The 16,726-nt window shown below is 41.4% G+C and overlaps 1 protein-coding gene across 1 annotated transcript in view; it reads right to left on the bottom strand.

The window, feature by feature from the left end:
- Positions 1-13,425: 13,425 nt before the first annotated feature.
- The window catches only part of LOC109919186 (plasma kallikrein-like), a 37,322-nt gene continuing 34,021 nt past the window's right edge, over positions 13,426-16,726 (bottom strand). The window contains exons 6-7 of the mRNA XM_048597969.1: positions 16,275-16,384; positions 13,426-13,703 (exon numbers count right to left, since the gene is read on the bottom strand). Of these exons, the coding sequence (XP_048453926.1) occupies positions 13,699-13,703; positions 16,275-16,384 (115 nt within the window). The 3' untranslated portion in view covers positions 13,426-13,698. The remainder of the gene's footprint in view (positions 13,704-16,274; positions 16,385-16,726) is intronic.

The following is a 16,726-nucleotide window of genomic DNA, read 5'->3' as shown; positions in this document are numbered from 1 at the left end:
ATGTGATGGAATACTCCCCAGTTGCTTGGATGAGTGCAGCTCCAACACACTCAAGAAGCTTGACACCATCCAGGAAAAAGCAGACTGCTTGACTGGCACTACATCCACCAACATCCACTCCCTCCACCATTGACGCTCAGTCGTAGCAGTCTGTACTATCTTCAAGATGGACTGCAGAAGATCACCGAAGATCCTCAGAGAGCTCCTTCCCAACTCACAATCACTTCTGTCTAGAAGGACGAGGGCAACAGATACAATGGAACACCACCACCCACAAGCTCCCCTGCCATCCGCTCACCATTCTGACTTGGAAATATATCACTGTTCCTTCATTGTCACTGGATAAAAATCCTGGAATTCCCTCCCTAAAGGCATTGTGGGTCACCCCCAGCAGCTAGTCTACAGCAGTTCAAGAAGGCAACTCCCCATCACCTTCTCAAGGGCAATTAGAGACGGCAATAAATGCTGGAAAGCCAGCGACACCCACATCCCACAAAATGAATTAAAAGAAAGGCCCTTGGCCTTTCCAGACCATATTTTGATGTCATGTGGAGTTAGTTGAAATGGTTGTAGACTGACTTCTGCAATGTTGGGAACCTCAAAAGGAGGCTGAAATGATTCATCCACTCCGCACTTCTGAATGAAGGTAGATGCAAATGTGTCAGCCATGTGTTTTACATTGATGTTCTGGGCTCCCTCATCATTAAGTATGGTGATATTTGTCAGTTCCTGTTTGTTATTTAATTGCCCACCACCAACCATGGCTGTTTGTAACAGGGTTACAATTTGCAACCACTGGTTTAAAGCAGAGAGCTCTCAGAAGTCAATAAAATTGTTTCTTGGAAAGTTTCCAAGATTGAGTCAATTGAGTCATCTTGAAACCAAGGGCATAGAAAAGATGTAAAGTTTAATAATTATGAGAATAGGGCTGTTTTCTCTCAGTCATTGAGAAGAAAAACTTTAAGAATCGCCATTGAGGGATATTATTTTCTAATTGTTACATACGGTTGGATAATACAGGCTGACACATTGTGATGATGCCAAGATGGAATATTCAGTGGAAAATTTGGCAGCGGTGTGGGGACGAATGTTACTTCTACGGTATGTGACAAATTAGTTTTAATGTACAATGCTAAATTATTAGCTTCCAGCGCAAACCAATTTTAATATTTAACAATGAAAGTTAAAAGTAATAAAAAAAACTTTGGAAATTTTTTCAGTAGATGACCAAATTACTTATTGCAATTAATTTGAAAAAATTACCACCCTTCTGGGCCCTGTTGAGGATGCAGCTATTTACGTAAATGACAGGCTATGTTCTTTAATCAAATTAAAGGTGAAAAATGTCTCTAAACAAAATTGTTAAAATGTACAAAAGGCTCAGGGATATCTTGTGCTTAATTTCTTCTGCAAATGATTTTCTGGTCTTTTTCATATTTGCATGTTGAGTTCTATATCTGTGGTCCATGCCAAAGACTCACTAAGCCTCCAGAAACATGAAGAACTTTTTAACTTAACATTCACCAAACTTTGAGCTGGGATTTTTTCCACACTTTGTTGCCAAAGTCTATGTTGAATGGGTAGAAGCAAAGCTTGAAGATTGTGGTCTAGGTATCAACTTGTCACCATAATCTCAGCAAATGACCTAGAACCTCTGAGAAAATCAGTGACAATCTCAACCTGATCTTGACTCATATGAAGCCATCTTGTGGTCTTTCCAGTGAAAGTGACTTTTAAGTGAAGTCAAAAGAAATTATGATCCAATTTGTTTGGTGATATTACACCCTGTAGGAATTAGATTGAAATTCTTCAAACTCACTTTGCATATAGAAATAATGAAATTGTAAACCTTCACTACATCAGCCAGGCTTGAACTGATGTTCCAAAATAGTATTGTGAATCAAGTCATGGTGAAGTTAAATCTCACAGAAAGTAGTATTCACCCTACCCATCTCATCACAATCTTTGTACATCAAATTAATAGTGGATACGTCATATTCATGATCCATTGTGCTCCATGTCTTTGGTTTGTCTTTTGTGAAATTACAGGGACTTGTGCTTGTTATTTTCATTGCCTCTCAGTCAAATATTAGTTGAGCATTGTCTGATAACACAATATAATAATTGCCCTATTTGATGTCAGTTCCAAATTAAATAGCATGCAATATAAAGGGTAACACTGAACAGGGAAACTGAAGTGGGCCATTCAGTCCTTCAAATTAGTTCATGCCTTTGATTTACATCCCAGAAAACTTTACCCAATAAAATCACAGGGAGGTGATGGCCTAGTGGTATTATTGCTAGTCTGTTAATCCAGAGACCCACATAATGTTCTGGGGACCCAGGTTCAAATCCTGCCATGGTGGAGTTTGAATTCAATAAATATTTTGAATTAATCATCTAATGATGATTGTGAATATGTTGCCAATTGTCAGGGGAAAAACCCACCTGATTCACTAATGCCCTTTAGGGAAGGAACTGCCATCCTTACCTGGTCTGGCCTCCATGTGACTCCAGACCCATAGCAATGTGGTTGACTCTTAACTGCTCTCTGGGCAATTAGGGATGGGCAATGAGTGCTGCCTAGCCAGTGACGCTCTCATCCCGTGAATGAATAAAGAAAAAAAAAATTAAAGTATTAATTGATCCAGCAATATAGTCTTTTGGAAGAAGGAGTTCCAGATTCTACCACTTTTTGAATCAACTCGCATTTTTGATATTCACTGCTGAAAGGCTTAGCTCCAACTATGTTCTGATTTTGCAGGACAAGTTTTACTTCTACTGTGACTTCATTGAATTGGCTGTCAGGCAGACAGTGAATGTTAGAGGACACATGATTACAGCGAACCAGAAAGTACATTGGTACAGCATTGCATTTATATCCTAATCATTCCCATTTTCATCAAAAAACCCAAAAAAGTGCATGTATTATAATTTAGACTATGAGTTACCCAGGTTTCCCTTTGGAATCATCTGTCTTCATGCATTTGCTGTTTTCATCAATCCCTGCACATGCTTTGCACATACAGTCTTTAAAACATGGCAGTTTATTAACGGTACGTGTGTACATTCTTTTTGGTTGTTCATCTGGGTGATGCTCCTTCTGTGGGGATTGTCATTCCTGTGTCACTTGTTGCGATAGTAATTATTATTGCTCCATTTCTATTGCTGAGGTTCTGCGGAGCTCTGGGTGTAATAGCGGATCTGTATCCTGTGTAGCTGGTGAGTTCACATCTTCTTGGTCAACAGCCTGCTGTGAAGGAACTACTTCTCCAGTTATGCATATATCTAGCCTTTTACTTCCACTGCAGATGGTGTAGGTGATGACTGCACCACATAGGTTCAAACATGCCACTTGGGCAGACTCACTTTGGCAGCACCCTTACTGGCTTTCCGATTCTAGCAATAATTTGGAAGATTTCTCCAAACAAAATTTGGCTTCCTACCATTTCACTTTGAGTTTGTCAGTCGTGCCCGTGACACCTCAGATTTCAGTGTTTTATTTTGCTTTTGAAGACTCAGGTGCAGCATGGCATTACCCTTTGTATTGAATTACTTTCCAAGTTTTCCACCGCTCTACACTTGCTGTGATTCTCCACTCAGTGATATGCTTGATTTCTTTATGATTCCTTTGGCAATTTTAATTGCTGCCTCAGCCTTTTCATTTGAAGGGCAATAGGGTGGAGGTGATTTATGTCATTGAATTTCCCAATACTTTATGAAGCAGCTGAATTCTTCACTCTTATATTGAGGCCATTGCCTCTCATCACAATGTGTCGGATATCAAAATAATCAAAGTGTGCTTTTGGGCATTTTCAAATATCATTAATAGTTGTTGGTATCAGCTGATTGCGATACTCAGAATAGACATCCATGGCTTGTGTCACCAGTGGCTCTCTAACTTCCTTAGCTTGGTGCTCTTAACAAACACTGCACTGATTGACATGGTGCTTGATTTCATTGCTCATGGTTAGCCAGTAGAGCACATCTTTTGTCTTCCTCAGACTTAGTCATCAAATTTAAAGCTGGTCATAGAATCCCTACAATGGGAAACAGGCCATTCGGCCCAATAAAACCACACTGACTCTCCAAACAGCATCCCACCCTGTTGCTGTAACCCTGCATTTCCCATGGCTGGTCAACCTAACTTACACATCCCTGGACACTATGGGGCAATTTAGCATGGCCAATCTACCTAACCTGTGGACTGTGTGAGGAAACCAGAGCACCTGATGGAAACCCACGCAGGCACAAGGAGAATGTGTAAACTCCCCTAATATACAGTTGCCAAGGATGGAATCGAACCTGGGTCCCTGGAGCTGTGAGGAGCAGTGCTGACCACTGAGCCACTGTGTCACCCAATCTATGGTCCAATCAGTCCTTTCAACTCCTTAGAGGCTATGGCTCTGAATGCAGCTCTACATCCTTGTAAAGGCACTCCTGAGAGTATTGATGAGCTTAAACAAATCCCTGGGAGTTACTGTGATTTTGTCCCTAAAGGAAGGGCGGTATCATTTCCCCAGAGTGAGGGTGAGCAAGCCTACAGTGATACTGAAGGATAATAAGACAGCCAAATTCTACTTCTGTGAAAAGGCATGGCCTTCCTTCCAGAGAGTGCAGAAAGAGCCAAAGTGCTGGTGAAAGGGATTGGAGGAGGCGACATGCCCTTTACTGGGTGCATCTGAAGTGTGACATTGTGTTTGGACTGGTGACTGTGGGATTCGTCCCCACTCTGTCTGTGGACAGGACTTTCATGCTCCCCTGCAATGATCTGGCTGGATCAAAGGTAATAACACCCTCAGTGATCTCTGACAAGCCTTACTGAGTTCAGGGAGATCAAACAGCTGCACGAGCAAGTGCCTGGTCATGCAGGGTCAAATATCAGCTCGGGTGGCAGCGTAAACAGAGGACCCTCTGGTCTCGTTATCTGAAACTTTGCTCAGTGGTCTAGAACACCCTGAGGCGGTAATAAGTAAAGAGGAAACGTCACCAGACCCGAAATGTTAACTGTGATTTTTTTCTTCACAGATGCTGCCAGGCCTGCTGAGCTTTTCCAGCAACTTCTGTTCTTGTTCCTGATTTACAGCGTCCGCAGTTCTTTCGGTTTTTAAGAAGAAGAGCTCCCTTGATAGCAGCCAAACAGGCTGACTCCTCTTTTACAAACACTCACTCAGACTGTTCACATTGTAGCTGAGGCTGACACAGTCTGAATGGAACTGTATTAAAAATGATGAGGAAAGGGAGACCCTTGACAAAGGCCTGGAAATGAGAAATGAACAGTGGTCCCACAGGTAGTGGCTCGTCTGCAACATCATAGCAAAACATTGTGGCTAGTTCAAAAAATTCTGATGACTTGTCATGCAAATTCCAAGGCTGCATAGGCCAACATTTTTTCTGACCACAGCTCCACGGGATTTACTGAGGTTCTGCAGAATCTGCCATGTCCTGTTAGATGGTGGAAAAAAACCAACTTGCAAGAAGATCTTCACCTATGACTCCTGTGACACCTTTTGAGGAAACACTCAGCAACGTGCTAGCGAATTGTATGGGACTCCTGCCCAAACAAAAGGGGGCTATCGGCATGTCCTTCTCTTCGCAGCACTCAGTCTTGCCTTGCCTTTTAGTGCAGACATAATGTCGGGCAACTTGCAATGGTTGTCAGCAATTCTCAAACAAGGGGGTGGATACGTTGCTGGATGGAGCCATGCTGCATCAATCTCACACCCACACATGTGCCAGCAGCAAATACACTGCATGTGCTTCCGCCAGTTGTTCACACTTCAGCGTCTTAAGGGAGAAGTCATCAGTCTAATCAATGCAGTTATCCCACAATCAGTGAGCTGTGGCACAGGATGTCAAGGGCAGTATCCAATTTCAGTCAAAGGTCTTGGGCACAGTCTATCTGCCAGCTGGGGCAGTCAGGAACACATGGTCCTTACCTCTGAAGTTTACTTTGGGTCACAGTCAAACCTGTAGATCCAGTGCAACCAGTCCAGGGCGTCATAGTAAGTCAGACATGGAGTTGCACACAGGTCTGTCAGGGGTCTGGTCATATTAGTTGGGGCTACCAGTCTAAAATAGTCAAGGCAGTAGGCCATGATCAGTCCTGTCAGATTGTCCACCAAGTCAAGTGTCAAGGTATCAGGAGTCAGTGCTGCAAGAGGGATGCTAGGGAATTCAATTCTGGAGATTGGTGCCAGGATACTGGAATGCTTGAGGACAATGATTGTGAAGGGGGAAATCGTCACATATAAAGGAGAGACAAAAGGACATGGGAATCCATAAGTGTATGGGTCATCAACGGTTAACACTTGCCCTCAGTGCCACATGCAGCGCGATGATTGACATGACCACCATGTAGGGCAGACACTCAGTAAAACACTGAGATATTAAGTCTTAATTCAAAGTGGAACCTTTGCAAGCTCAGTGTTGATGCACTGGATGGGGAGTGGCAGGAAGAAAGGAATATAGATTCTTGGAGTGTTTACTGGGTTCAGCTTGCAACACACTATGCCAACTATGGCCTGTGCTGTTTTCCATTCTCATGTCAATCATATATGGGCACTGAAAATAGAATGTGACTGTGACAGTCAGTGAGCGTGAAATAAGTGTTTTTTTCTATCTGAACACGTCGGCTATACTTGTGAGCACTGTAAGGCTCTTCAGGGGTAATTCTATTGATCAGGTAGTTATACAGAAAAACTTGAAGACATTTGTAATCATAGCATCTGTATGTGAAACGCAATGTCCAACAGTGTAACATTCAAAATTCTGGTCACAAAAACACTTGACCAGATCAGTAGTCACTGCAGATTGAAGTTAGTCATCTCTGTGAGGTAGAAATATCACAGATGACCTTAGAAGTGAAACCTGCAGGCCACAGTTCATAAAGACAATTCAGTGCCTCAGGCTGCACAAAGGCATGGAACCGATTTCCTCTCGCCTTAAACTGTATGTAATTTGCTAACATGCTCTTCTATGCAATGCTGCCTCTTTTAGGTGGTTTATGTGTTGGGCATGGGGGCTTGTTGTTGACGAACAAGGTATCAGTAATCATATTGCACTTACAATCAAGTGCATTATTTGATAAACATTGCATGTGCTATATTCATTGGAATAAGATCCCTATGTCAAATGTTCATGTAGAGGCATTCCATGGCTGCTCCTTATCAGAATCCTCCATGTCCCACTATAAGAAAGAGCATGCCAAAACCTCAAAGACTGGATGCCTTTAAAGGATGGTTACTGGGAGAATATGGCTGATCTCTGCAACCATTGGCTGATGACTCAAATACACAATCTCCTAACTGAGGTCACGCATGGCTACAACACAGCCAATTCTTAATCAAGGCCATCATGAGACAAGTGTTTTGTCTAAAGACCCTTCAACCCATCGCATCCACACCAGTTTAAACAACCACCTGACTATTCTAATCCTATTTTCCACCACTTGGCCCATAGCTTGGTATGCTTTGGCATCACAAGTGCACATCTAAATGCTTCTTAATTGTTAATGAGGGTTTCTGCCTCTACCACCCTTACAGGCTATGAGTTCCAGATTCCCATCACCCTCTGGGTGGAAAGGTTTTTCCTCACATCTCTAAACCTTCTGCCTTTTACCTTTAATCTATACCCCTGGTCAGTGACTCTCCCCATCAAGGAGAAAAGTTCCTTTCTGTCTAACCTACCTATGCCCCTCATAATTTTGTGTATCTCAGTCATTTCTCTCTCAATCTCCTCTGCTCTAAGGAAAACAACTTCAGTCTGTCCAATCTCTCTTCGTAACTGAAACTCTCTAGTCAAGGCAACATCCTAGTACATCTCCTCTGACCCTCTCCAGTACAATCACATCCTTTCTAAGAATTGCACACCATGGTCTAGTTGTGGCCTAACTAATGTGTTTTATATAATTCCAGCATAACCTCCCCGCTCTTAAGCTCTGTGGCTCAGCTAATAAAAGCAAGCATCCCACTTTATCAATCTGTCCCAATACCTTAAGGGACCAGTGCGCATGCACACTGTGGTCCCCCTGATTGAAGCAGTATGTCTCAAATTTGTTTATACTGTTTTCTTACCTCTGGTTCAGACTGAAAACTTAACACGTAAGCTCAATTTTCCTCATTACAGTGTAATCTGAGCAATTGTTATTTTTGACATTTTTAATGACACATAGAGGCTGACACAGAATTCAAATATAAAACCTTTTGAGAACAAAATTACCTTTTAAGCTAAATTGTTTCATTAAATAAACTGCATCTGGAACATAGAATATGATGCAAATCTTAGACTGCCACACAATCAAACGCATTTCAAATTCAAAAGTCGAAAATTAGATTTAAACAATTTTATATAATAATCAGTAATTTTCCACAGCACAAAGGACTTAATTTGCAATTTCCAACCAATTTTCATCTACATCTATGATTGTCCTGAATAATAACTTCAATTGCAGCATCCTGGAGCACTGAAGTGTCACTGTCCCCATTATATGTTCAATCAGATTTCATTAAATATGCTTTAAAAGACAACCTAAAAAAGGGTGGAGCACTCATTTTGCAATCCAGTGCAAATTTGTACACCACAGTCTTTGCATTGGTACCTGTTGCCAAGGAAAGGGCTATAATAAATCTCACAATCTAGGATCTCCATATTTATATAGGCTAGGGTGCATTAAATGCAACTGATATTAATCTGTTCCCTTTTAAAAAAAACATCAAAACAACAACAAAAATGGAGAGGTGTTCCAGAACAGTATAATTACAACTGTTTCACAGGCAAAGCATGGTGGGAAATGCATACCCAAAATCATAAAGTTGAATTGTGGCCCCTCCACATCTACTTTATTTATTACCATGAGGCAGGCAAATGTCAGAGCCTGGTTTTCAAACCAGGATCAGAAATCTGAAGATTGGAGTAGACAGGACCTTAGAGGGCCAGCAGCCTCACAGTACACACAAATCACCATGCTGTTACTCACAAGGTACTTGATGCCTCTGCTCAAATGATGGCAAATCTGTCCCATCACTTAAGTATCTCAGTTTTGATAGGCAATTTATCTCAACATTATAATTGGCTGGCAACATCACCTCATGGTTAATTTCTGATTAGAATTATGACAGGCAACCTTATTGAAACATATAAGGTTCTTAGGAGGCTTAACAGGATACATGTTGAGATATTGTTTCCCCTTGAGTGGGTGTCGAGGATCAGGGGGAATAATCTCACAGTAAGGGGTAGCACATTTAAGACATAGATGAGGAGGAATTTCTTCTCTCAAGGTTTAGGGAACCTATGGATATTTTTCACAGCTCTTCAGGTTGGATCATTACGTATATTCGAGACGGAGGTGGACAGATGTTTAATCAGTATAGGAATCAAACATTTTTGGGAAATGACAGAAAATGAGTTTGTGGATTATCAGATCAGCCATGGATGGGCCAAATGGGTGCAGTTCTGTTCCTATGACTTTTGGTGTGAAACAGCCATTTTTAAAAAGTGCAAATTGTGAGTCTAGCAAATGAAATTCAAAACTTCACATTTACCACAGCACATTTTCGCAACCCTTCCACAGCACAAGGACTTTTGGAACATTTCACTACAGGGTGACAGATATGAAAACAAAATCCACACGTTCAAATATTTATACTTGGACTGTATTTATATGCTGTGGCTTTTTTTGAGGCAGGGTGGTTGATACAAATCCATAGTGTAAAGCTGGTCTCAATATTGGTGACCATGAAACTGTCATCATTTTTTTTTTAAATCTCTTTTTGGGAAAGTAATCTGACATCCTTACCCAGTCTGGCCATTCAGATTAAGGCACATTAATGCGGGGCAACAAATGTTGGCCTTGCTAAAGTCCCTAAACCCCATGAAAGAACAAGAAAAAATAAAACTCATTATTTTTAATGTCCAACATACAGAATAATATTGATTTCCAAAATTAATGACAATTTTAAATCTTAATTATGTGTTATCTAAGGGTTCCTTTGGACATTTCCTAACAGTAAAAGCTAGGAACCTAAATTTTTGGGATTCCACATTGCAATTTATAACCAGTTTATCACCCACAGGGTAAGGGAGATTCTGCAGCTCCCGTTGGCTCCACCTCCTGGCTGCTCAGCAGAACTGCTCTGATTATAGACAGTTTTCAGACTACCAAACTGAGCTGCTTTTCTGAAAAGAGGTCCCGGTCTAAGGCATCAACTTACCTGCTCGTCTGATGCTGCCTGGCCTGCCGTGTTCCTCCAGCTCCACACTGTGTTATCTCTGACTCCAGCATCAGCAGTTCTTACTATCTCTAAACTGCTTTCATTTCGTTTTAACACTTCACTATCCACCTGTATGATCCATGAATGGAACAGTTCAAGACAAGTCATTGTTGCAAATGTGATTTTCCTGAAATAATGGATTGTGATTAAATTTTTAACTCTGGTACAATCTGGGCCTACATCCTGTTTCTCATCTTGGAGCAATTTAACACTTAATCTGCTGGAAGTGTTTTCAGTGAAAATGTGATTCTGTTCATTTGATTTAGCAGCAAATAACTCCACATGAGCTTCACAAGTATAGCCCTTGTGGTCTCCACTGGTGGTATTTGTTTTGGAGAATGTTCCCTTCACTTTTACTTTGGCTTGGAAATGGGTCTCCCTCCAGCTTTTCCCGTGCCCTCCTGAACAATAGCGCCTCCTAGGTAATTCTTCAGATCCGGCTGGATGACCCTGAGATTATTGGAAAAGCTCAGCAGGTCTGGCAGCATCTGTGAAGAAAAAGAAAATCAGAGTTAACGTTTTGGGTCCCGTGACCCTTCCTCAGAACTGATGGTGGCTGGGAAAACATCGGTTTATATGCAGAAAATAGGGAGGGGGTTGGGGTAGGGAGTAAACGTTGGATAGAGCCTAAAGACAGAGAAGGACAGTTGGACAGGCAGAGGAGTTGATAATGATCTGGTTGGGAGGGTGAATAGTTGTTAATGGGGACTGTTAATGACTAACAATAGTTGGTGTGTAATGGCACATCCTTTTTAACTCTTTCCCCTTTCCCTTAAAACAATGCCCTCCAGTTTTGGAATACCCCACCCCAGAAAAAAACCTTGGCTATTCACCTTATCAATGCCCCTCACGATTTTATAAACCTCTACAAGGTCGCTCCCCAGCTCCAGAGATCCAGGGAGAAAAGACCTAGCCTATTCAACCTCTCTCTATAACTCAAGCTCCAGGCAACATCTTTACAAATCTTTTCTACCTCTTCTCAAGTTTAACAACATCCTTCCTATAGAAGGGCAATCAGAATTGAACGTAGTATTCTAAAAGTAGCTTCGCCAACATCCTGTAAAGCTGCAGCATGGCTTCCCAATTCCTATACTCAATGTTCTGACTAATGAAGGCAATTGTACCAAACTTCTGCTTCACCACCCTGTCTACCTGCGAGGTGCTGTTACAATGAGGGTAAAAACACAGCTCATAGAGTTGAGCTTGCCTCAGTGAATGGGTTAATAATCCAAGACATTACCAACTCTTAAAAGGCTACACCTCAGATTTAATTTGACAGTTTTAAAATTGTACAAGTAAACGTTCAGAGGACTGAGCTGCAGAGGCTGGGGATCAGTTAAATAAAAAAAGCAAATCTGTACTCAGAGGGGTATAACCATCCACAGAAACCTAATTCGATTGGGGAATTTAAGCTCCATCTTCATCATTGTAAAGAATATATCTTTTCATTTTTCTCTATTTTTCTGGGATCGCTCAGCATAACTGATTGACAGAACTAAACAATCCCACAACTAACAGATTAGATTTGAGCTCTGCAGACCTGCCACATCCAGTCATGAATTGTGGTGGACAATTAGACAACTCACTGGAGGAGGAAGCTCCACAAATATCCCCATCCTCAATGATCCCACACATCAGTGCAAAAGATAAAGCTGAAGCATTCCCAAAAATCCTCAGGCAGAAGTGCCAAGTGGATGATCCATCTCGGCTCCTCCAGTGATCCCCAGCATCACAGATACCAGTCTTCAGTCAATTCCATTTACTTCATGTGATATGAAGAAACAGATGGAGACACTGGATACTGCCCTGACAACATTCCGGCAATCGTACTGAAGACTTGTGCCCCAGAACTTGCCGCTCCCCTAGCCAAGCTGTTCCAGTATGGCTACAACACTGGTATAAAACTAACAATGTGGAAAATTGCCCAGGTATGTCCAGTACATAAGAAGCAGGACAAATCCAACCTGGCCAATTACCGCCCCATCAGTCTACCCTCGATCATCAGTAAAGTGATGGAAGGTGTCGTCAACAGTGCTATCGAGCAGCACCTGCTCAGAAATACCCTGCTCAGTGACGCCCAGTTTGGGTTCCGCCAGGGCCGCTCAGCTCCTGACCTCATTACAGCCTTGGTTCAAACATGGACAAAAAAACTGAATTGCAGAGGTGAGATGAGAGTGACAGCTTGTGACATCAAGGCCACATGTATGGCATCAAGAAGCCCAAGCAATACTGGAATCAATGGGTATCAGGGAAAACTGTCCATTGGTTAGACTGATACCTGACACATAGGAAGATGATTGTGGTTGTTGGAGGTCAGTCATCTCAGCTCAGAAGTCATCACGCTTCCTGAAAAGAAAGATCTGTCCTCTTCTCCTTACTAAAATCCCTGTAGCCTCAAATGTCAGTTTATTCCCGTCATCAGTTGCTGTAAGCTGTTGCTTTTAACCAACAAGACTGAGACTTTATAATTTGTGAGTTGGTTGCTCTGTGCCTCCTGCAACGAGATGCAAAATACTTGAGGAAAGAAAGAGATTGATAAGCAGCCAGTCCTGGCAAGACTAAAAGATTATTTTAGTAAACCATATGAACAGAGACCATTGAACTACTCTGCATGCATAACACCAACATTAATATGTCTCATTGTGGATATCTAAATGCATGTTCGGGGAAGTTTATGAGGTGGTTAGGGTTTTAACTGGTAGTTCATAGTGTTGTTCATAATTTTGTAACTTTAACTAGAATCTGTTTGTTTGTAATAAATAGTAATTCTTCTTAAATACAATAAGTGGTCTGTGCTTTCTAGAGAATTTTATGTATTTTTATAAAACGTATATGCTTTGTAACATCTCCAGCAATAGTGAGTTTTGTTTTCCAGTACACTACCCCAGTGCGATATTACCACAAACAATCTGATTTCTTCTGTCATGTTTAGTGCCTATGACTGCTAGGCCAAGGGATTAGCAGGTAAATTAACTTGAGATAATAAATGTCTCAAAATATTTTTTTCAGGTAGTGCACAAGAAGGAAATGTTCTTGAAATATTTAAAACCAGGCAAAATGTGAGATTTTGTGATTTTCTGAGGCTCAAGATTACCTTAATAGGTGGCATAATTCACTGAGTACCTCTTTGATAAAATGGAAACATTGCACCGACTATCCTTAACATAATGTCTTTATTGCTTTATAATTGAACCTGGCAAAGAAAGCATCAAACAAATGCACATCAGAATCAATTGTATACAAATGTTAAAATAAAGTTGCTATAGTCCCCAAAGACCATAGTTCTGCTCCCTCATTAGGGAGAGAAAATTGTTGGTGAGTTTAATCTTCATGGTAATTTCTAAGCAGATACAAATATAGCACAATGTGATTGGCTGTTAACTTGTCCACCGGTGAAAATGTGCGTTGCCAATAATTTATCAAATCTTCACTCTGTAATAAAATGAAAAACACACCAATGAATGAGTGGTTCAGATGTGTTTTCATTTTAGTTTCATACTGCAATCAGAAAGGAATAGAAAATAGAGGTTGGGATGGAGCAGGAGATGAGAAGGCAGACAGTGAGGGGCAGGATCTCTGAGCTGGGTGAGCCACGGTGGGATATTGGGAGAGCAGGAGCTGAGGGTGTGGAGCTGTGTAGGTGTGGTTCACCGGAAGGGTGGGATTCTGGAATGTGGTGAGGATGCAGCGGGTATGAGCTTAAGCTTGTGTACACGAGGTGGGATAGAACAAGCTGCGAGGGTGGGCGTTCAGGCAGGGAACAGGGACTGAGAGTGTCGGGAAGGGTGGGGACAGGCGCTGTCAGGGTGTGGAGTTGTTGGAGAACATGGTCTATGAGGGTGGGGTGTTGGGGAGGGGAAGGAACTGTCTGAAAATAAAAAAGCAAATAAGACAATATAACGAGAAGATGGATTTTATATATGAACACACACAGTGATGCAAAAAGACAGTATGCAGTAATCTGAGTCAGCATAGAAACGTCATGAAAACTACTGGTGCCAGATTTCAGACCAACAGGATGACCAAAGTAAGGAAAACCCACTTTAGAGGGATTTGAGAAAGTATTCTTTCACCCAGACGGGTTTAGATATCCGGAATTCACTGTCTAAAAGGGTGGTAAAGGCAGGGACCCTCAAGACTCTAAAGAACTATTTGGATGAGCACTTGAAACGCCATTGCATACTATGCTATGGGACAAGGGATGAAACATGGGATTAGAGTTGATGGATTTTTAATGACCAGCGCAGCTACAATGGGCCAAAGGGCTTGTTTTAATGCTATAAAACCTCTATTCCTCAACAATCAGTATTGTGCTCATCTCCGATATAAATCCAAATCCAATCATATCAAAACCACATTACACCAGTACACTCTAATAAAGGCAAAATATAGTGGATGCTGGAAATTTAAAATAAACATAGAGGACACTGGAGAAACTCAGCAGGTCTGGCAGCATCTGTGGAGAGAGAAACGGAGTTAACATTGAGTCCAGTGTGACTCTTCTTAGTCTTACATTTTGCCTCTAAGAGACAATGTATCACTCTCAACCTGAAATGTACTCAATGCTGACACACCAACAACTCTGTGAGATACGTTCTGAAGAATCACAATCGTCTGAGTGAAGAAGTTTCACGTCTTGTTGACGTAAAATGCTTCACTCCTCAAACTGAGATTGTGACCTCATGTTCTCCCTTTCCAGCTAACTAAAACATTGCCCAAATATCAACTTTGTCATATCCCATCAGAATCTTCTCAAATATCTGCAATAAACAACTTTCAACCCTGCCACTGGCTAAGCTATATAAGGTTAGGATTTATCGCATGGAATAATTTCTTCCTTGAAATATTCACATGATAAATTGCAGTAATTCTTCCAAATTACAAATGGAACAGATCCAACCTAGTCTTATTAAGATTGCCTGTTCATCTGTCAGAGGTTTTTATGGCCAGGTTTCCACATTTGGCCTGTTTTGGATGTCTGCAATGTGGGAAATTGGCTAAGAATCCACTCGGCACAGGATCAGCATTAGAGACCATAACACGACCCCTTTTAAAGCCATTAGCTGCTGTATTCCATTAAACAAAGCGTTTTAAAGGCCCCAAAGGCACTTTGCCAGCTCCTGAGAGAAACCAATTGGTAAGAAGGTAAGTGGAAGCAACAGTAGGGTTGTAGATGGGTGAGTAAGTGGGCATAGTAGCAAGTGAGTAATGGGGTAAAGTGACAAGTGGGTAAAGGGCAATAGTGCCAGGCAGCTGAGGAGGTACTTTGAGAAGTAGATGGATAAGGAGTAGAGCTGCGGGTGAGCAGGAGAGAGATTAGGATGCAAAATGAGTGTGAGGGGCAAAAAATGTGTGAAAGAGGTTTGGGTGCCCATTGTGTGAGATGGTATGGTGGCAGGAAGGTAAAGACATGGATTGCCAGGTGGGCACACTGGGGGTGGAATTCAGGAGTTAGAGTGGCTTTTACGGTCTTTAATTTTTTTTTGTGTGGCTAACTATTAAGCCAAGTACTTAGGATCATAAACATACCAAGTCCCAAATAGGTTAGAGTGGAAGACAGTTTCAAGAATAATTACCACATAGTCAGTACGACAGACATGTGAGAGGTCCTAATGCGCAACTTTAAGGGTACAGGCTCTCCCAACTAGTATCAGAAAGTACCTTCCGTTGTTAAAAATTATGGACATCAATCAATGAATACGTTCAACAGTGCGTTTCATTTGGGGTTGGTTAGCTTGGTTTGCCAGCTGGCGAGACTGTGTGACAGAATGACACTGTTAGTGCAAGTTAAATCCCCACACTAAGAGTGGTAGCTCATGGAGGATCTGCCTCCTTGCTTTAGCCCACCTTACAAAATGGAGTTTCTATTGTCAAGTCGCTCAGTTCTTGGAATAACTTGGGTTTGTTACCAGAAACATAAAGATGGATGAAGTATAGTGACAAAACCTTACTTTCTACACCACTATTTTCAGAATCAAACTGAAAAATGTATGTTAGGATTACCTGAGTTATTGACTGCACATCCCCTGAAAGAAAATCCAGAGATGACATTCTGAAGAATACTTATTCTTGGTGGAGTTCCCCTTACACTTTTCTTGCGGTAGCAAAGATAACTACAAGAAACACAGAAACATTACAGGCAAATTATGGGGTTTGAAAAATAATTATTTACCATATCCGGATCACGCCTATTTCCTTTGTTGCTGATATACATTGAATTTAATTCTCTCAGTTTGTCATGGAACTAAGGGAACACATTTCTTCTCAACAAGTATCTCTTTATGTTGAAAAATTTGACAGAAAAATTTGGCAGAAAAATTATTCCAACAATGGATGGGATGGTGCAGACAACAATTTGAAACACAAGTTTTATATAATTTCTGGTGGAAACACGCTTATTTGAACAATTGACTAACCGCTGTGGTTCATTGTGAAATTCTTCTTTTATAAAGGTG

This window comes from Rhincodon typus, chromosome 1 (assembly GCF_021869965.1).
Source record: "Rhincodon typus isolate 14 chromosome 1, sRhiTyp1.1, whole genome shotgun sequence".
Lineage (NCBI taxonomy): Eukaryota > Metazoa > Chordata > Chondrichthyes > Orectolobiformes > Rhincodontidae > Rhincodon > Rhincodon typus.
Note: the sequence above shows the minus strand (reverse complement) of the source record. Positions and strands in the feature narration are given on the sequence as shown.